This window comes from Aquarana catesbeiana, linkage group LG02 (genome assembly GCF_042186555.1).
Source record: "Aquarana catesbeiana isolate 2022-GZ linkage group LG02, ASM4218655v1, whole genome shotgun sequence".
Lineage (NCBI taxonomy): Eukaryota > Metazoa > Chordata > Amphibia > Anura > Ranidae > Aquarana > Aquarana catesbeiana.
In genome coordinates this window covers 554,393,603-554,415,350 of record NC_133325.1, presented here as the reverse complement: position 1 = coordinate 554,415,350, position 21,748 = coordinate 554,393,603, and the positions used below count along the sequence as shown (strand labels likewise).

Here is a 21,748-nt window from a genome sequence, read left to right as displayed (position 1 = left end):
TAGATAGAGTATCGTGTTTTAGCGTTGTCTTCAGACAGGAAGCGGGTTACTGGCAGGATCACCAAGGGAAAATAAAGGAAAACAATCTGATAAAAGGAAAACTAATGCAGCCATTACATCTAAAGAACGGTAAGATGCAGTATATTTTATTGTTCTTTTCTTGAGTTTAGATACACTTTAAAGTTCATGAACTAAAGTGAAAGTGGTGCAACATTATCACAAAAAAATAGAATGTTACATTGCTGAAGAGATCTTTGTACAAATGAGCAAAATACCTTAGGCTGGGTGCAACTGTAAGGTTAAAAAAAAACACTTCACATATTTTTGCACCATTCAGCAGGTGTTACCTAAAAAAAAAAAAAATCCTTACAAGTCAACGTCTTCAATATCTTATGTGGTGTCCTATGTTAGTAAGATAGAGTTGGATTTATAGAGTGTGTGTAGGTTTGCTATGAAAGGTAACAAAATAATTTAAAACGATCACAGGAAGCCATGATGTTACGTGTTTAAAGAGAACTAGAAATATTTCAATATTTTTCTAGTTACAAATCTAACTAATATTTTTTTATGTAATTAGGTTACTGTACAGAGCTATAGACTCGCACGCAGAGGATATGGGACCCATCTATAATTACCGCATTGAAATTGCAGTCTTCTTCATTGTCTATATCATCCTTATTGCCTTCTTCATGATGAACATCTTTGTTGGATTTGTTATTGTCACCTTCCAGGAACAAGGGGAGCAGGAATATAAGGACTGTGAATTAGACAAAAATCAGGTAAAAATTACGGGGTTGTGACTTTAGCAAAATAATAAAATTATTTTTAAAAAATGACAAGGTTTTTTTTTTTTTTTTTTTTTTTGCAATAAGAAATTGCTTATTGTTTAGAATATACTATGTTATATTTTAGTGTTTAACTTATGTTACATTTAAGACTGTTTTCTCCAACAGAGGCAGTGTGTACAATATGCCTTGAAAGCCCGTCCCTTGCGGCGGTATATCCCAAAAAATCCACACCAATATAAGATCTGGTATGTGGTGACCTCCTCATATTTCGAGTACTTGATGTTTTTTCTTATTACACTGAACACCATCAGCCTTGGTATGCAGGTAAACATTTATTGTCATTGTGCCCTTATTTATTAACTCATCAAGCATGACTATATAAAATAACTTTTTCTGTGCCTCCATATTGTATTTTCACCATTATTTCCCCCATCTTAATCCTGATGAAGCCTCACTTTATCCTTTTTTTCCTTGAAATTGGGAACAAGCATGCAAAATCCCCAATTAAAGCGGGAGTCCACCTATCTATCGTTTTTTTTTTTTTTTGAGTTCATTCACAAACTTTTCTTCTCAGCATTACATACTCACATATTGTGTGTAATATGTCGGCCTGTGTCAGATTTCGTCGGAAAGAATAACTTATATTATTCACTGCAGGCAGTTTCCATCTTCATTGTGGGCATTTGAAGCCCACAAGCATTTATTTCCTGGATGTGGTGAATGCTGTGCTCCCAGCATTCATCGCTTGTTCCCGCACATGCTCAGTGGCATCCTGGGAAGCCTGAGACTAGCTCCCAGGAGTCTGGGAGAGGCTAGAAACACGCCTACTCCCACGGGAGGAGAACCAGGAAGTGCAAAGAAGAACAGAAAAATAAAAGGTAATTACGGCGATTTAAATTTTTGCCTAGATGTCAGCATCTAGGCAAGGAAGAGAATACATACAGATATTGTTCAAAATTTGGGTGGAACCCCGCTTTAAACAAATTCAGAATTGCATTAAAAATTTTTGTCCTAGAAAATAGAATGATTTAAATTAGAAATATTGTTATCGCTTCCATTTCATTTTTTTGATAACTTAATGTATAGTGATTTTTCAAAAATAAGAAACAAATCCGCTCTTGTGCAGGCGTCTTTAAAGAGTTGTACCCAGAGCCATAGTGCTTGCCTGTACAGTATGATTAATGCCATACAATTATATTGCAGTTTCTGTAATTACATTTAATTAAGGCTGGGTTCACACTATTGAGAATTGGATGCGAATTTCCCCGCATCCAATTTGCATGTGAGGAGATTATGACGGGCTCTCTTTGGAGTCAGTTCACACATCTCCGCAACGACTCCGGTGCGATTTGCACAGGAGTCCTGTGTGTCTTTTGGTCTGTTTCAGGTCCGAATTCAGCCCAAAACTCGGGCTGAAATCTGACCTGAAACGGTAAATGGAGATGCACCGGACTCCTGCTGTGAACCGTAGCGTGCTGCAGTTTGAACCCAGCCTAAAACATACTGTATGGTGCTTTGGTACAACTGTCAGTGTATCATGTTTTATCACTTTCTTAAAATACTTTTGTTGGGAATATTGTGCAGTGGAGTTTGGCTGCGATGTTCATCTTTAATAGCAATAAATCAAGAAGCTTACAAACATATCCCCAGTTTTAAGTGTGGCAGTGATGATAACACTTAGCATGCCATTTAAATTAGATTTCTTTTTTGGTTTAAGTTAAAAAAGTAAATGTACAACATTTAATATATAGTGCTCGTTTGGCATTAGCAAACCCAATTTTTAAAGGATGGTTTATACAACAGTGTTATTTCTGTTAAAGCACAAACCCATCCTAAAGTGAACATATGATAAAGAAAGGTAGAAGTTACCACCAGTCACAGCTACATGTCAAAATAATCAGCAGACCAAAAGATAAAGGCACCTGAAGCTATAAGCTAACATTTAATGTACAAGCTTCCAAGCCTGCCTTTGACCGTCATTCTTGACCATAAAATGTGATGGCGGCTTCAGGGACTAATAGATTGGCTGAGGAAGCTGCAGATAAGGTTGTCTTTAACAAGAAAAGATTTGTCACAGGTTTACCTAAAAAGTGACATTTAATGTTTATGAAGATCTTTGAGCTGTTTTCTGTCATTATATAGCACTATGGGCAGACGGCAGAGTTCAGTTACATGTCTGACATCCTCAATGTGGCCTTTACTGGAATCTTCACAGTAGAAATGTTTCTCAAGCTAGCAGCATTTAAAGCAAAGGTGAGTTTATAGAAATTTCCCACTTTAATAAAGCAAACGCAGAAGGCAATAAATTGGGACCATTATTATTAATGTTATCAAGAAAGAATATCTGTCATTTTAGTGTTTAGGTTTATTGTCAGATTTATTCATTTAAGTGCATAACCCATAGCCAATCTGAATTCACATGCTGAACTCAGACCAGTACATGATGAATTTTTATTTCTGTAGGTTACTACGGTACAGGGGGTCCCCGGGTTACAAACAAGTTAGGGACTGTAGGTTTGTTCTTAAGTTGAATCTGTTTGTAAGTCGGAACAGGTACATTTTTTAAGTAGCTCCAGCCAAAAAAACAATTTTTAAGCTTTTTGGATAGCATAGGGAGAGGTTAACACCCCTGTAACATTTGTTTTGCTGTCAGGGGCGTAACTAGAAATAGCAGGGACCCATAGCAGAATGTTGTATGGGGCCCCCCTGCAAACAGCCCCCCCCCCACAGCTGCCCTAGTGTCAATGCAGTGTGACCTGTGCCACATACAGCGTGACCTGTGCCCAATGCAGCGTGACCTGTGCCCAATACAGCGTGACCTGTGCCCAATACAGCGTGACCTGTGCCCCATACAGCGTGACCTGCGCCCCATACAGCGTGACCTGTGCCCAATACAGCCTGGTCTGCCTGTGCCCCATACAGCCCCACCTATGCAGAGGAAGAGGCAAGCCACCCGGATCAGCAGAGAGCGGGATTGCCCGCTGTAACAGCTTTCATTTGAATTTCCTGTCTTCCCGGGGCTCATCGTCACATAGCCCCACCTCATGGCCCAACGCCTTTGATGACGTCACATGTCCCGCATTGGATCGGCGTTCTGTCTATCAAAGGCACCGGGCCAAAAGGTGGAGCTATGTGACGTGAGCCCCGGGAACACTGGAAGTTCTAATGAAAGCTCTTACATCGGGCAATTCAGCTCTCTGCTGATGCGGACAGCTCACCTCTTCCTTTCCTCTCTCTTCCCCTGACTGGGAGACTGTGCTGGCAGTGCTCTTATCCTCACTGGGCCCCACTCGGCTGTGGGCCCCATAGCGCCCGCATGGGTCGCTATGGTGGTAGTTATGCCCCTGTTTGCTGTCTGTGCCCCTGTTCAGAAGATTTCACCTCACTTTCTGTCCCAATGACAATTGGATTTTGAAAATTTTGGGTTGTTGTGGAAACAAGACTTGGTGATAAAGCATCAGTGGAGGTACCTTTTCCCCATAATAGCTCTTACAGGAGTGAATTTCCCTTCCTAGGGGTAGATTTCCTCTCACTTCCTGTTGCCTCCCTCCGTTTGTAAGTAGGAGTCCTTTGTAAGTCGGATGTTTGTAACTAGGGGACCCCCTGTATATAGTGTTTTATATATATTTAATGTATTATTTATTATGTTAAAAAACAAAAATGTTACCTTTTTTTCATTCTTTAGCTAGGTACATATGAAATGTTGCATATTACATATCTACATTTTCCAAGATGAACTTTATCCCCCATTTCACATGTTTAACCAATGATTTTTGGCAGGGAAAAAGACTGTTTACAGAGCTCAAAAGCTCAAGAAGTGACTTCCACTTCTCCCTATGGTCTTTCATAGAGAAAGAGAATCTTAATGAAGACAGTTTATCACTGTAAATAAAAACAAAATGTTTTGTGATGACTGTAGCATGGGTGCACCCCATTAAATGTTTACAATTGGAACTCTCAACCCCAAGGGGCCACTGGAAATACACAGGTCTCCCTTACCTGCTCAGCGGCTGCCAGGCCCAGGTACAAGCCTCTAGAGCCCCCCGAAAAACACAGGCTGAGTCTAGGGATTGTCTTTTTTGAAGTTTTATTGCAGTACTTGAACAGGAGAGAGGGATGAATGTGCAGGATACTCCAAAATACATGCAGGTTTAGAAGACAGGTTCACTGGCAAAGTCCTTCAGTAACAGCCATAAGTATTGCTGGGGGTAGAAGGGACAGCCAGCTAATCTGTAACTCTGGAAGATCAGTCACTGTCCATGCAGCATCTAACCCTCAAAGCACAAGCACCCCTGGAGCTCTAGCCAAGGTCCTACTGAAAATGTCCAGAGACATCTCCTCTGCGACACTCTTTAGTGAAAGGGTTTTAGCTGAGCTTCACAGGCAGTCTTTTCCAGGAGATTTCCTTGAGTTCAAAGAAAGGTAAAAACACAGCAAAACCCCATCAGTGTGAAAGCAGCCTAAAAGAGCATTTGTTTCACAGTAAATCTTGACCTTCCCACCCTTTAATAATGTACTTTTATCTTTGATTTAAAGACAGATGGTTGCCAATGTTTTGAATGATGTTAATGGGGAATTTCAGTGGTTATTACACAACATGTTTCGTGGGTTCCAAACATCCCATAAGTCCAAAACACTATAAGTCCATACTCAATAAAATAAATGTACATAACAAATTTACCATATATGTAAGGCAGAATATATGTTTATCATATAATGTTTATCATATATTTTTATATCAGACAATAGAAACAACTTGGAGAACACTACCACGCCAAACATGTCTGCGGCCCTGTGAATAGGTTTAGGTGAATAATGCATTATTTTTTGCCTTTTAGGGCTACTTTGGAGATCCCTGGAATGTCTTTGATTTCCTGATTGTTATAGGAAGCGTAATCGATGTCATTCTAAGTGAGATTGACGTGAGTAATTGTAATCATTTAATCAAGCTTCAACAACTACAGAATATATAGTATATGGGCTTTCTTCCAAAGGCTCACTAGGCAAACTGTACCCAATCCTCTTGTTTACATGATAAAGATTGGTAAAACTATAGCCATCTTAAGCCTTTCTCTACCCAAGGCTAAAGCAGAAAGCTAGGAACAGTTGATTGCAATGTTACTGGATACTTTTCAGCTCCACTGGTCCTGAAAATCTTTACCAAATCACCGTCAAAGTGAGTAGTTAAACATTTACACAAATGCCTGATGGATCCAACGGTGACAACGTATGAAGAAATACCATACCAGTTACCTATAAGAAGACAGAAGAAATACAAAAGTGGTAATGAAAGTCAGAAATAAAAATAAATAGATTTTGCACTATCGTGATGTAAATGGTCACATCACTGTTTTTATCATAGGGCATAATAACCAGTGTAATTGTAATTTTAGAGTAATTACTCTTTCATTTTTTGATTAGATTTTGTTTCACAGTTTTCCCTTGATTTAATAATATGTTTGTTCAGTCTCTGTGCACGATACAGTATAATATCATCAACCGAGCAACTAAAAAAATGCTTTTGACTGTTTATATTCTCCCATACTCTTTATGGCAAACTCTTGATGTTCTTGTTCTGATTATCTCCCTACAGGATGTTTTACGTTAGATCATTCTGTGACCCACTCTACTCTATTCTACTTCCTATCTTACTATAATGAGCTGTCCCCCTCTATTAATAGATAGCTCTCTCTGTTAAGCTTTGCTGTGTTTTTCTGTTTACAGACGGTCCTTGCTCCCAGCGGTGGGCTGTACTGTCTCAGTGGTGGCTGCAAGCCCAGTGTTGTAAATATCAGCTGCATGCGCTTGCTGTGCATATAGGGAACCAGTGTTTGTTGTGCTATCCAAGCAAATGGAAAGATAATTTGCTTATTGCTAATGAAATGCTAGATGTTCAACTTTTAATATTGCCACTTGCGGCAAAACCTCATGTTCTTTTGCTCCTCTCATTGCTTCTATACCATTACTAGGGTGTATCCATCTGTGATAGTTGACCAGTTAACATATTCTATACCACTGACTTGCTACATTTTACATACCTGCATGGAGTATGTGTACTGTAGGTGGTATTAAAGAGAAAGTTAATATTTGAAAATTTTTGGAGCAATTGTCAGGAATACTTCAAATATTTTCAAAATTAAAAAAAATGTATAGTATTCTTAACCTTCACTAATTAGACCTTCATTCATTTTCTGACCTACATTTAAAACCTGTATAATGACACATTTCCAAATTTCATGATTCATTTTTAACCTTGTCAACATCATTAGCAAGAGTATCATTGTCTAATCAATGACATTTGATGTATGTAGTTTTATTTTCGTTTCTCCTGCAAATGATATAAGTAAGTCAATCGTTTGCTTGTTCTTTGTGCATATCAGCTGTAAGGGACTACAAGAATTTTAAGAAAAAAAAGAATTTTGAACTAATAATGCTTCAGTGAAGTTGAAAGATTAGCCTTTCTCAGCATTATATAATAATGTATCAAAGGTTACTCCAGTAGCTTTAATAAACTATCTACTCTAAGGTCCCTGAGCAGGACATGTGACCACGATTTAAGGTTAGAAGAAAAGAGGTTGAACCATATGTAGCAAGGTCTCTGGCCTTGTCCAGTCTAATGAGAACTTTCCAAGCCAAAGATAGCTGACATCCTTCTGTATGTGGTGGGTTGTGAGGCATAGTGGGTGCAAGGTGGACAGAGTTATTGGGCGCCAGACACTTCTTGGATGTAAGAGAGGCTATATTTCTCTTAGCAGTCCTTTTTATATTTTTGGAGGAAAGATGGTTAGGGCCAGGACACCCTTGGGTAGTTGCAAATTCAATTGGCAGACTTCAATAAGAGAACAGCCGTGCAGGGAAAGGCCCCAGCAAGAAGCCACATCTGCACTTGCAGGAATGCTGTCTCCTATGGCAACAATCTTTAACAGTTCCTAACTGAAACGTAACAGTCCTTTCAACATCACTACAACTGCTTCTTGTAGCTCTTCGACACTGAGCTCCCGGTCTCTCACCGGACCCTCTGATTCACTGACTCTGAATCCCTTGAGCTCCTCCAAGGTTTGCAGTGGTATCCCATCAAACGTAACCCCACTTCTCTGCTGGGTCCCTAGCTTGGCACTCCAGATACTTCTTAAGCTTTACCCCTGCTAACTGGCTCGTTTCCTGGCTTGACTCACAAGGCTGCTCTGCAAGCGTCTCCTCAGCGGGCTGGGTCCCTGACTTGATCGCCGCCTGAAGTTTCCCAATTCTCCACCGTGCCCTTTCAGTGAGAACGTGGTTCCCGTACTTGCTTCAGTCACTCACTGTGGTCCCTGGTAAAGGTGGTTGGTCCCTTTGTGGTGACAGCTTCCCTTCTCCGACCACTGACAGGCTCTTCGGCCGGCAGAACTGTCGCCTCTGGTTGGACTGCAAGCTGCAATCCCAATCCTGCACTGCTCTCATTACTTCTGGATAGGCCCTTACACAGCCCGGCAGCCAGATGCCCCCAGGATAGGCCCAATCTGAGGGCCTAGCAGCCCGGGGTTGTACGACACATGTCCACCCAGACAGCCGTTCAGGTGTCACAGAACAGAGATCACCTGACCTCACCCGAATATATAGGCTCCCCCAGCAGGCCAAGGGATTGAAGAAAACCCCTGCCCATTGGCTGAGTTACCCCATAAACCCATAACCTGACCTTGGGTTGCCCTTCTCGTATCTAGTACAACCAAGTACCCAGCCACCTAGTAGTAGAAGAGAAAAGTGCAACAAGGCCAAACTTAGAGAGAAATCAATAGATCTCTATCAATTGACCAAGATAACTACTCCTGGCAAGAAAATTTGTGAGGAGCTCCCTGACTAAACCCCAGGGTGCTACACATAGATTGTAAAAGGTTTCTTTACTGTTAGAGCAGTGAAAAAATAGAACTCCCTCCCCCGGAAGGGCTGCTAGCTGAGAGTTAGGGAGGCCGTGCGCTCTTTTCCTTTTCTTTGTATGCTTTGGCAACAAACTTCTTTTTATTAGTTTTATCATATAGATCATCAGAAATGCATAACGTTTCTATAGCACTTTACAATTATAAAGGGTGACAGTACAATCTAATTAACCACTTGACCACTGGGCACTTAAACCCCCTTCCTAACCAGACCAATTTTCAGCTTTCGGTGCTCTCACACTTTGAATGACAATTACTCAGTCATACAACACTTTACCCATATGAAATTTTTGTCCTTTTTTTCACACAAATAGAGCTTTTTTTTGGTGGTATTTAGTCACCGTTGGGTTTTTATTTTTTGCGCTATAAAAGAAAAAAGACTGAAAATTTGGTAAAAAAATGAATTTTTCTTTGTTTCTGTTATAAAATTTAGCAAATTAGTAATTTTTCTTTGGAAATTTTGGCCAAAATTTATACTGCTACATATCTTTGGTAAAAATAAGTACAACTTGGTGTATATTATTTGGTCTTTGTGAATGTTAGAGAGTCCAAAAGCTATGGTGCGAATGTCTGAAAATTGATCACACCTGAAGTACTGACGGCCTATCAAATTTCTTGAGACCCTAACATGCCAGAAAAGTACAAATACCCCCCAAATGACCCCTATTTGGAAATAAGACATTCCAAGGTATTTGAAAAGATGCATGGTGAGTTTTTTTGAAATTGTCATCTTTTCCCACAATTCTTTGCAAAATCAAGATTTTTTTTTTTTCTTTTTTTTTTTTCACAAAATTGTCATATTAGAAGGTTATTTCTCACACACAGCATATGCATACAACAAATGACACCCCAAAACACATTCTGCTATTACTCCCGAGTATGGCGATACCACATGCGTGGCCACATACAGAGGCCCAACATGCAGGGGAGCACCTTCAGGCGTTCTGGAGCACCCAGGCCAATTCTGACATTTCTCTCCTACATGTAAAAATCATCATTTATTTGCTAGAAAATTACATAGAACCCCAAAACATTATATATATTTTTTTAGCAAAGACCCTAGAGAATACAATAGCGGTTGTTGCAACTTTTTATCTCACACGGTATTTGCGCAGCAATTTTTCGAACGCGTTTTTTGGGGAAAAAAAAACAGTTTTGTGCTTTAAAAAAAAACAAAACAGTAAAGTTAGCCCAATGTTTTTGCATAATGTGAAAGATGAAGTTACGCCGAGTAAATAGATACCTAACATGTCACCCTTCAAAATTGCACACGCTCGTGGAATGGTGCCAAACGTCGCTACTTAAAAATCTCCATAGGTGACGCTTTAAAATTTTTTACTGGTTACATGTTTTGAGTTACACAGGAGGTCTAGGGCCAAAATTATTGCTCTCGCTCCAACGTTCGCAGTGATACCTCATATGTGTGGTTTGAACACTGTTTTCATATGTGGGCGGGACTTACGTAAGTGTTCGCTTCTGCATGTGAGCACACGGACAGGGGCACTTTAAATTTTTTTTTTTTTTTTTTTATTGTTTATTTTACTTTATTTATTTTAGTTTGACACTTTTTTCCCCCCCAAAATTTTTTTGATCACTTTTATTTCTATTACAAGGAATGTAAACATCCTTGTAATAGGAATATGGCATGACAGGTCCTCTTTACAGTGAGATATGGGGTCAATAAGACCCCACATCTCACCTCTAGGCTGGGAAGCCTGAAAAAAAAACAAAAAAAAAAACGATCTTGGCTTCGATCTAGCGGTGAGTCGGTAGAAGCACCGGAGGGTGGCGGGAAGGGGGGGGCGTCCCCTCTCGCCTCCCATAAGAACGATCAAGCAGTGGAACAGCTGCTATGATCATTCTTATGGTGTAGGAAATCGCCGGCTGAAAAAGCTGATATCTGAATGATGCCTGTAGCTGCAACCATCATTCAGATATCCCCGCTCAAAGTCAAGGACGTCATATGACTGTGGGCGGGAACTGGTTAAAAATTGCAGAGTATTGCAGAGTATTGCAGGGTATATTGCAGGGTAGTGCCGGGTATATTGCAGAGTAGTGCGGGGTATTATGCAGAGTATTGCAGGGTATTATGCAGAGTATTGCAGGGTATTATGCAGGCTATTATGCAGAGTATTGCAGGCTATTATGCAGAGTATTGCAGGCTATTATGCAGAGAATTGCAGGGTATTATGCAGAGTATTATGCAGAGTATTATGCAGAGTATTATGCAGAGTATTGCAGGGAATTATGCAGAGTATTATGCAGAGTATTATGCAGAGTATTATGCAGAGTATTGCAGGCTATTATGCAGAGTATTGCAGGGTATTATGCAGAGTATTATGCAGAGTATTATGCAGAGTATTGCAGGCTATTATGCAGAGTATTGCAGGGTATTATGCAGAGTATTGCAGGGTATTATGCAGAGTATTATGCAGAGTATTGCAGGCTATTATGCAGAGTATTGCAGGGTATTATGCAGAGTATTGCAGGGTATTATGCAGAGTATTATGCAGAGCATTGCAGGCTATTATGCAGAGTATTGCAGGATATTATGCAGAGTATTGCAGGGTATTATGCAGAGTATTATGCAGAGTATTGCAGGGTATTATGCAGAGTATTGCAGGGTATTATGCAGAGTATTATGCAGAGCATTGCAGGCTATTATGCAGAGTATTGCAGGGTATTATGCAGAGTATTGCAGGGTATTATGCAGGGTATTATGCAGAGTATTGCAGGGTATTATGCAGAGTATTGCAGGGTATTATGCAGAGTATTATGCAGAGTATTATGCAGAGTATTGCAGGGTATTATGCAGAGTATTATGCAGAGTATTGCAGGGATGGCTGAGCATGGAGGGATGGATGGATGTGACAGCAATTGTCACTGAGCACCGCTGTGGGCACTACACATGCAGCCCACAGCGGTGCTGCCATCCGATCCCTCCCCCTCTCCTCTCACACTGTACCGATCGGTACACAGAGGGGAGGGATGAACCGGCGTCATGACATGACGCCGGTCTGTTGACATGTGATCGCTCCGTCATTTGACGGAGCGATCACATGGTAAACGGCCGCGATTAGCGGCCGTTTACCGTGATCCGTGATGCGCCAGGTCCTATGGACCCGGCGGTCACGGAAGTTCTCGGGTGCGCGCCCCAGGGGGCGCGCGAGAGCAGTATTCTGGGAGGACGTCCATGGACGTCCACCCAGAACTAGCCGACCGCGCTGCAGACGTCTTTCGACTATGGCCCGGTCGGCAAGTGGTTTTAACCTGTTCCCACTGGCTGTACGCATATATGCAGCCTCTGGGCGGGTGCGCTTAAACACCAAGCAGCCGCATTTACGTGTCCATAGGAAATAGATTTCTGTGCTGAGTGTGCGCTCACTCCTCGCTCCCAGCTCAGTAGATAAATTGTCACTGAAAGCTCTAAATGGAAGCTTGCAATCAGGACCTTCTGATCATGTGACTGCTGTGACAGCCAATCACAGTGGTGACATGATCAGAATGCCTGCCTCTACCTCCTGGCATTTAGATTCTTTTAAAGCACCAGGGGGCATTGGCAGAAAGGGTTAAAGACAAACAGGTTATTAGGGTCCTGCTCAGAAGAACATACAGTTTTAAAGAAAAGGGCACATGATACAATAATGTAAGAACTGTGTGGAGAAAGTTCATGTTAGGTAATGTCGGGATAGGCTTTGCCAAAGAGATGAGAGTAATAGACAGCCAGATAGATTGGGGTACGGCGTTCCAGAGGATAGAAGAGGCTCTGGAGAAGTATTGGAGGTGAGCACGGAAGGAGGTGACAAGGGAGCTAGAGAGCAAAAGGTCTTTTGAGGAGCAAAGAGGACGGTGTGGGTCCTCTTTCTGTGCCAGAGATGTATAGTCCAAAAAAAATACACCTATTTAGGAACTTGATGCTATTGAAAATACCTCCTAAACGACTTCTTTCCCTACATAATCATAATGGTTTCCTTATAAAATATAGGGGGGAGGATTTTAGGACAACTAACCCTTTTGTGATAAAAACAAGCTCCTCTGTATTGGGGAGTACACAATTACTCTTCCTCACAGAAGTATAATAACAGTCATATATGAGCAACAGGCCATCTTTATTGAAGAATCTGATGAAACAGCAACAGATTAGGTTTATCAGCCATGAAAGTACTTCACAATGCTGTGTTCTTTTCTAGTAAACTTAACTGTTCTTAGTTTGAGCCTCCAGATTTGCAGATTTATGTTCTAAGGGTGCAAGTTTTTTTTTTTAAGTTTATTTTGGCTGCACTTGATGGATATGGGTCTTATATCACCCTGACTAACTATGTACAGTAACTATTACTAGTCATTTTGAGGTGAATCTGTGTTTTACCCATGCAAGGCAAAGAACCAAGACCACCCTACCCCATTGCATATACTCAACTTTCCCATCTTTCTGGTATTCCACAAAAAAAAGTGTCTTTCTTGAATAGATACCATGTTTTCAGAGCATGTGTGCCTTATTGTCCTTTTCCCACAAGCAGCACTGATGCTTAGTGATGAACCACTCTGGTAACCAGTGCTGTAACATGGGGGGGGGGGGGGGCAAGGAGAGAGTCTTCAGCCCTGTATAAGCTCAAAGTTGTGAGCTGGAGTTACACGGGGCTTTTTGTCCTCATTCCGATGCAATTCAACAAAAGCAGTTCATTATTCTGTATTGGCACAATTTCACTTAAAATCTAAAAAAAAAAAAAGACTTTAAAAGTCTAGACAGGTGTAAAGAATAAATATATTATAAATGCTTAAAGAGGAGGGCCAGTCAAAAAAAAATAAATACTGCAGCTGCTGACTTTTAATTGGACACTTACCTGTCCCAGGGTCCAGCGATGCGGGGGATCGAAGCCGTGATTGGCCGCTCAGTCACCTGGGACCTGTAATGGGTCCCAGATGATTGACAGGAGGGAGGGAGCAGAGCTGAGCCCTTCCTGTGCTGAGATGGAAGTGATGTCACCAGCCCAGGCACTGAAAGAGGCAGACTACGAGGGACCCCCTAGCAACAGGCATTTAGAGGTGAGTAAAAAAAAAAAAAAAATATCCAAATTTTTTTTGTATTTTTTTTAGGATTTTTCATGTAGTTTTTTTTTTTGGGTGGAACCCCACTTTAAGTATATGTTTAATAGCATCTTATACAGTCTTTGTACTATTCTCTTGTAACCATCAGCATTCAGACTGGCAGAGGAGGTGGTGTTCTATCAGATTACTGCTACCCATCAGATTATGTAACGGAAGTGACGTTCTGACCAAAAAATACTTACTGCGAATGCGCTATGCGTTCCACGGCGATATGCGTTTCAAACACTTTATGATCTGACGGGTAGCGGTAATCTGATAGAACACCCATGCGGACATTTTACTACACCCAGCTACGTCTTGAATTTCAGAGTAATTTTAGCAATAAAGTGAGCGTATATAAATATAGTATATTGACATTTGTAATGCTGTTTGGGTGTTACATTTTGAAAGAAGCTGGACATGTTGGTTCACCCCACACTGCTCAGCACTAAACCTTTAGACTTTCAAAATTAAACATCCAAACAGCATCACAGATATCAATATACTATATTTATTTATATACACTCACTTTATTGCAAAAATTACTCTGAAATTCAAGAACGTATTTGGGTGTAGTAAGATGTCCGCATGGGTGTTCTATCAGATTACCGCAACCCATCAGATCATGAAGTGTTTGGAATGCATATCTCCGTGGAACGCATGGTGCATGCGCAGTAAGTATTTTTTTGGTTGGAACGTCACTTCTGTTACACGATCGGATGGGTAGCAGTAGTCCGATATGCAGTAGTACCTGATGCTGCCACTGTTCTAACACAGTTCTGTAAATATAAAAAATTTAGTTCATCAATGGAGGAGAGAGCACTTAGACTATTATCAGCGAGCCGCTGTTCCTCCGCTATCCAATCACAGCTTTGGCCAAACTACATTGCTTTGTCTGCAATGGAGAAAAATCAATAGAACCTTGTATAGTGTGCAGCAAAAGCATTTGGATCTGGTTGAACAAAATTATATTTTTGGCAGGTAAAACTGTTCACATATATGTATTTCATCTGTGCATTTAGCCGTTTGCCTGCAGTTGCACATTAAGCTTTTATTAACACAACCATTCTTGCGTCATTATTGGAATCAGAGCCAGGAGGACACTGACCTGAAATGTAACAACATTACACTTTGATGCTGGGTGGAAAACAAGCAGCTGAAAAAACATGATTGAGTAAATGGAAGTCTTTGGAGAAATCTGTGACACAGATGTCACCATTGTATACTGGAGGATCTCGTGTCCAGCAGGGATGTTAGCTCAGTCATTTCCCATGAAATGTTTAGAGCATTTTTTTCAATGTTTACTGAAGAAAGGATTGATGTAAGACAGAAGGATTTTTTAGGATGAAGACTGAAAACTATCGACAAAGCCAAAAAACAAACAAGGTGCTTGTAAAGCATACAAGCGCCTGGACAAATTTTGGGAAAAAATACAAATCTAGTTTAATTTGTATTGTTGCTTTTACATGGCAGAGCTGGAACGGATTGTAGACAAAATAATGTAATTAGAGATCACCTTGCACAGCTAACCCGGTAAATGGAAAAAGGGCAAAAAAAATCCCTAGCCTGGGATTCAATCTACCCAATATTGATTTCACGCCTCTTGTTTCCTTGCATAAAATGCATATTTACCTCCAGTATGCAAGATATAAGTCAGCATGAACTATCATACCATTTTCTTATGCTTTCAAAATCATTGTCATCAACAAACCTTCTTTTATATTTTTTGCCTTCTTCTTTTGAGACTTTTGTTACTGTTTGGATATTTATACTACTTTTAAAGTTAAACTTCAATCATTCAACATTGACTATTTTTAATCCTTATGCTGCTACCATTAGTAAATAGATAGGATAGTAAAGTATATTATATTTACTTGTTTTAAACTTTTTTTTACATTTCTTCAGTTACTTCCTGCTTTTCATGCCTAGACAAATGATAGCATGCACCCCAGGAGTCTTCAGAAGAAGAAGAGGAGTTTTCTCAGCTAAGCACTCTATCCTGCCTGCATGCTTTAGCTAAGGGCAGATGGATTCCAGGAAGTAAATGCTACATGAATCATTTGCCCTTACTCAAGATGGCCACAACTAGAAGTGCTAGGGGGATGTTTTTCAAACTGGTACCTCAGCAAAATAAAGCGTTGAGACATGGATGGATGGGAGAGTTTGCTTTAAATGTTGAAAAAGAATGAAAATAGGGTTTTTGGCTTGTGGTGCTCAGATTCAGAGTAGTTCCACTTTAAAGCCCAATTTAGTTTTAAAAAAATCAGCACAGGAGACATTACTTACTATCAGTGTGAGGTGTCCCTTGTGCTGCTGTCTCCTAATTTAGTCAAGATCTTCCTTATCCAATCCCCCCTACCCCGTTGCTGTAGTGGGGGGCTAACGGCCCTGAGGGAGCTGTCACAGGCTCTCATCTAGCGTGCCAACTATGCCCACCTCCTCTATCCGTAGTTGCCGTACTATCGCTTCTGCGAATGAGTACGATCAATGAATGTAGGATGGGCAGCTGAATAAAAGGTCCACCTCCTTTATTTATAGATTGTGTTTCATTCATAGAAGCTGTAATATGGCTTCTATGAATTGCGGAGGTGGATGTAAAGGGCAATCATAGTCAGGCACTCTTGATGAGAGCATGTAACAGCTCCCGCAGATCTATGACAGGGCTGTCACCAGCTTTTTGAGAAAATGCACTTTTCCTCAGCACCAGGGGAGGACATATTTTGGTGCCACACATCACATCTGCAGAGGGAAATAAGCGTTACATTTCCCATCATTTATTGGGAATTCACAATAGGCTGTGCTGACAAGATAGGCATAGCTGCCATTCAGTGCATGTGGGCAAGTTGTAACTGAATGTACCCTCCACAGAAGGAAATGTGCTGTAAAGACTTCTCCTTCTGAATACTACAACTAGGAGGAAACACAACTGGAAGCTATTTCTCCATAGGGAGAAAACAGGATAATCAGGTTGCACAAACAGGAAGACAGCATATAAAAGAGGGACCTATTTGGTTGATACAAAAAAGTTCTAAAATGGACTGCAAGAAGAAATGGATGATATTTTTGCAAAGAAGATAGGCAAGTACCGTGTTAATAGAATTGATATCTTCCTGGCTGGAGTGCAGCTTTAAGTTTTTATTATGGTGGACAGTTTCACCATACGCTATGAGTGTTTTTACGAGATATCATATTTAATCCTGTACATAATTTATAAGGAAATTATATTTTTGTGCATGGGTTTGTTTACTTTTTCAGTTCAGTTCATGGTATGGCTGATGATCTCATTAACATGGTTTAGATCTCATAATATAGATGAATGGTCATTAATGCAATTAACCTAAACTTAAAAGAGAGATGCTGATGTCCATAATTGTGCAATAATACTCACTTTGGTTAGAACTGTTTTTACCAAAGAACATTTCTGAGCCAGTACCAATAGCAAGGTTACCAAGCACAGAATTTAGACTAGAAATACGAAATACCTCATGAATGGGATTTTAAGGGCAATTGTAAACAATAAAGATAGTATTTTCATAAAAGAGTTAAAAATGTATTAATACAATATTAGCAAGATAAAAACATTTTCCCAAAGGAATTCAAAAACAGAAAAAACACACATGTACATGTATCATATTACAGAATATAACACAAATGGCATCAACCCACTACACACAGAATACCATCCATAGAATAATTGAATGATGATGGGTAGTGGGGGTATCCAACGCATTTCAATATATGTATGAAAATAATCTTCTTCTGACTGATGCCACTTCTGAAAATACAGAGTAGGATATGAATACAAAATTGAAAACCTCATACAAAAGTATGGGTCATAAAGAACATTTTAATATTTACAAAGTAAAAAACTTACATATCAATATTATATTGAAAAAGGCATTCCTTCAAGGCTCATAATCAACTTTCAGTCTGCAGAAAATACGTCTTTCATCGCATATGGGGGTCACTGAACAATTCCCAAAAAGGCGCCAGAAAACCAAAGAACAGGGGAGAGACCCAAAAATTTCCAATTGGAAAGACTGGGAAAGAAAAAGGGAAGGATATGATAATTTGTATAGCCATTACGTAGTATATCTTACATATCACTGTGCATCCCCTGGGAGCACCCCTGAACCACCAAGAGAAAGGGGGAGCCAACCTTGTAAGCGGAGACCACCAATCCCAGGGATGGGGGAGACCCTGCAATGAGGGAATTACCAAATCTCTGAGACAAAGTGCCCCCAATACTAGGAGAAAGGCACAAAAACATGCATGTAGATTGTGAAGCAAATACTTACTTAGACCAAATCTCGTATATGTTAAGCCCAACAGGATGAGAGAGAAGTGGTGACCACAACAATTTCAATCCAAACTGGGTTGTTGACAAAAAAACCCCATAGACAGAATCCGTCTGACTGAAAAACCTTCATGGCGGAATGATGAAGGAAGGAATGGCGCTAAAGCGCCCCGGCGTCTTCCTTATATATCCCCATGTGGACCGCCAATTGCTGTTGCCACATGGCATGGCGACTGTGATGCCCCATGCACCGCGCACTTAGGGACGCAATGTGTCACGCATCGGCAAAACGCACAGACTTAGTATGTCGTGTGGCGAGTGGCGTCACCGCACAGACGGCGACAACAAGAATAGATTACGTCGCATGGCAACAAAGATGCTGCACAACAAATCCATTAGCAATGGAATGAGCGTAATGGTGCAACCCGCTTAAGCTGAAAGACGTGACATGCATCACAAAAGGGTGAACGCAGTCCACCGGCCAGGCTGAGGGGAATTAGTGTGAGAGGAAAAATCCTCAACACATAAAGGTGCCAAGCTCCACTCCAAAAATGGACATACATATCCAGGAATGGAAGCTCGAGGGGCCCAAAAGGAAAAACTAAAACCACCAATGCACAAAAATTCTACCCAGTAAGTAAGGGAATTATAAAAAAGTCCCTAAAAGACTGAGAAGAAAAAATAGCCCAGATGCATCTGAAGCATATGGGCTTGAATGTGCTGGATATGCGATGAGACTTGCAGACAAACAGATGACCATATTGACGAAGGGAAATGCCCCCCCCCCCCCCCATTACAAATCAAAAAAAGAATAATAATACAAAATATATATAAAGCCACAAAAACACAAAAACATGGTTGATAGGCTTAATTAAATAGTATACAAAACCCCAATAGATATAGCCACTTGAAATTCAACACACAGGACACATGGATAAGGAAGACTTCCAAGGTGGGGGAGCAGGACAGATAAATATATCAAAAGGACAGAAAACAGCCAAGAAATCAGCCAAATAACAACCCAAATAACATAAGGGCCAAATAGATTGGCCCAAAAGTTGGCCAAGTATGTCAATCAATTATAGGTTGTCTATATTTCGCCTGAATATCAGACAAAAGGGTATTATCAAAAAATTCACAGACAAACCACGGCTGACATGACTAGAGGCATAACAAGATCTGGTCTAAAACTGAATAAACTTAAAGGTCATACATTCAAAACAATGATATGATGGATTCCTGAACCTCAGTTTTCCCAGAACTGAACCCTCTAAAAAGGGTCTGAAGCATTCTGCCTCATTTAAACCAGGGGGTAGTGGCATTTAGATATCTAATCCAGCGCATTTCGCGCTGGAGTAGAATCTTGTTCCAGTCCCCTCCCCTGACTGGAATATGTACTCGATCCAGCACCGTAAAATTCACCTTTGGCATCCTGTATCCATGCCTCTTGACCACATGTCTGCCAAGGGGAAGGTACAGATTGCCAAGACGCATACTATGCATATGTTGACTAACTCGTTGTCCAAGCTCCTGTCGTGTCTTGCCTACATAAGAGGCACGCAAGAACATTGTAACAATTAGACAACACCCTGCGTCTTGCAATTTGCAAACTCTTTGACACGAAAACGCTAGCCATTTGGTAGAGTAAAGAAGGTCCTCTTCCCAATCACTTCACAAAAAGAGCAGGCTCCATAAGGACTTTGTGTGAGCATCTCTCAATGGATCCCGCCTTCCTGAAAGTGATTTGTGGATGTGGAGTGACTAAACCTTTAAGCATTGGATCCTCCGTGAGAGTTGACCAATGCTTAAAAAGAATTTTCCTCACGTCTGCATGTTCATTGGAGTATCGAATGATCATCCTAGTAACATCATCTTGTTTGTTTTTCTTGGCTTTAAAAAACAGATCTTGTGTATTTTTGTTCTTTGTTCTTCCTGAGAGAAGATTTAGTGTAACCTCTAATTAGTACCCTCTTGCTTAATTCATCAGCTTCCTGTTGGAAAGCTTCAAACGTAGTGCAATTGTGTCTTCATCATAAAAAGTGACTGAAAGGTATGGACTTCTTTAATGGCTCAGGATGGAAGTTGTCCGCATGCAAAAAAGTGTTGCCGACAGTCTCCTTCCTGAACAGACTACTAATTAGTCTACCATCCTGGTTTTATCGAAATACTAATATCCAAAAAATTTATTTTGCAATGATCATAGACCATTTTAAAAAAATAAATTAAACTCATTACAATTCATTTGATGCAAGAAATGTTTTAAAATGTTTTCTTGGCCATCCCACACCCAAAATATGTCGTCTATATATCTTTGCCACATGACAACATGTCGTGGGTAGATGGTCAACTGATCATCTAGTAAAAAGGCCTTTTCCCACTCCCCCAGGTACAGGTTGGTGTATGAGGGGGCGCAACACGTTCCCATAGCCACACCCTGTACCTGGAGGTAGTGGGAACTCTTATACATAAATACATTATGTCTCAAGATGAAGTCCAACATATGGAGTATAAACTTATTAAATTTTCTCTCGTGATTGGATCTTTGCTGTAGTACACGGCCAACAGCTGCAACTCCTAGGTCATGGGGGATGCCATTATATAGCGATTCAACGTCTATTGTCACTAGTATTGCCAACTCGGGAATTTCCATGTTCTCTAAAATTTGTAATAAATGGATTGTGTCTTTGGTATAAGACGCTAATGTGGTCTAAGGTGTTGATCAATAACTTGACTAATCCCCTCTGAGATGCACCCATTACCAGAAATTTTGGGTCTCCCAGGGGGATTAGTAATGTCCTTATGCGCCTTCGGAAGGGCATACGTGGTGGGTGTACGTGGGTGTTGGGTGAGAATAAAGCACAGAATTTAGACATCATAGTTACTTTTTTCTTTATCGTTTTCCCTTGCCTGGCCCCATCTGGTGTTTATGGGTAAATCCAGCAAAGGAACTATTGAAGAAAAGGGTAAATGTGCAATTGAGGGAAGTCATAAGACAATTTAAGGCACTGTGACTGAACCCAGCAGTACACAGAAACACCAGTGGCAGATATCTGGGGTTTATTAAAGCATGAACAAACCCTACAAATGAGTAATAGAAAAGTAATATGATAAATTATAACAGCAGCAATACAGTGATAGTGGGGCAATACAACTACAAAATGAAGTGACCATGATGTTTGCTCATTTTGCCACCTGTGAAAGGTCCTGCCTCAAATGCTCTAGGTGAGTAGGAAATGACACTGCAAGCAACAACACTACAACTCATAAATACAATCTACTAGCCCACACTAATCACTGCCTAGTGCGTAAACTTGCCACAGAGTCTGCGGGTAGTGGAGTCCTTTAAACTCAAAAAAAGGAGTTTTCAACCCTCAAGTGAAGGTATTTGAATTTTTTTTTAACAGAAAAGAAGATATTTGTAATTTACATGGGTAATGGTATCTTTGCAAAGTGTCCTAAACCAGCAGTTAGTAAGAGGGCAAGGATATTCCTTTTCATTAAGGATCCAAAGAGCAGTAATACCCTCAAACAGATATAAGCAACATTCAACACACAAGAGGGTGGTCAAAAGGGATGTTCTCAAATCTGACATCTGTTAATAGTCTACCTGAGTCCTGTCTGTCTGCTGATGACCACTCCTGAGAGCTTAATGGAGGCGGATAAGG

General features: G+C 40.5%; 1 protein-coding gene across 2 annotated transcripts in view; it reads left to right on the top strand.

The window, feature by feature from the left end:
• CACNA1S (calcium voltage-gated channel subunit alpha1 S) overlaps positions 1-21,748 on the top strand; it is a 243,247-nt gene that overhangs the window by 158,628 nt on the left and 62,871 nt on the right. The window contains exons 26-30 of one of the 2 annotated variants that reach the window (XM_073615975.1): positions 578-779; positions 954-1,112; positions 2,931-3,041; positions 5,627-5,710; positions 6,513-6,572. In XM_073615975.1, the coding sequence (XP_073472076.1) occupies positions 578-779; positions 954-1,112; positions 2,931-3,041; positions 5,627-5,710; positions 6,513-6,572 (616 nt within the window). The remainder of the gene's footprint in view (positions 1-577; positions 780-953; positions 1,113-2,930; positions 3,042-5,626; positions 5,711-6,512; positions 6,573-21,748) is intronic. The other variant, XM_073615976.1, reaches the window with a different exon arrangement.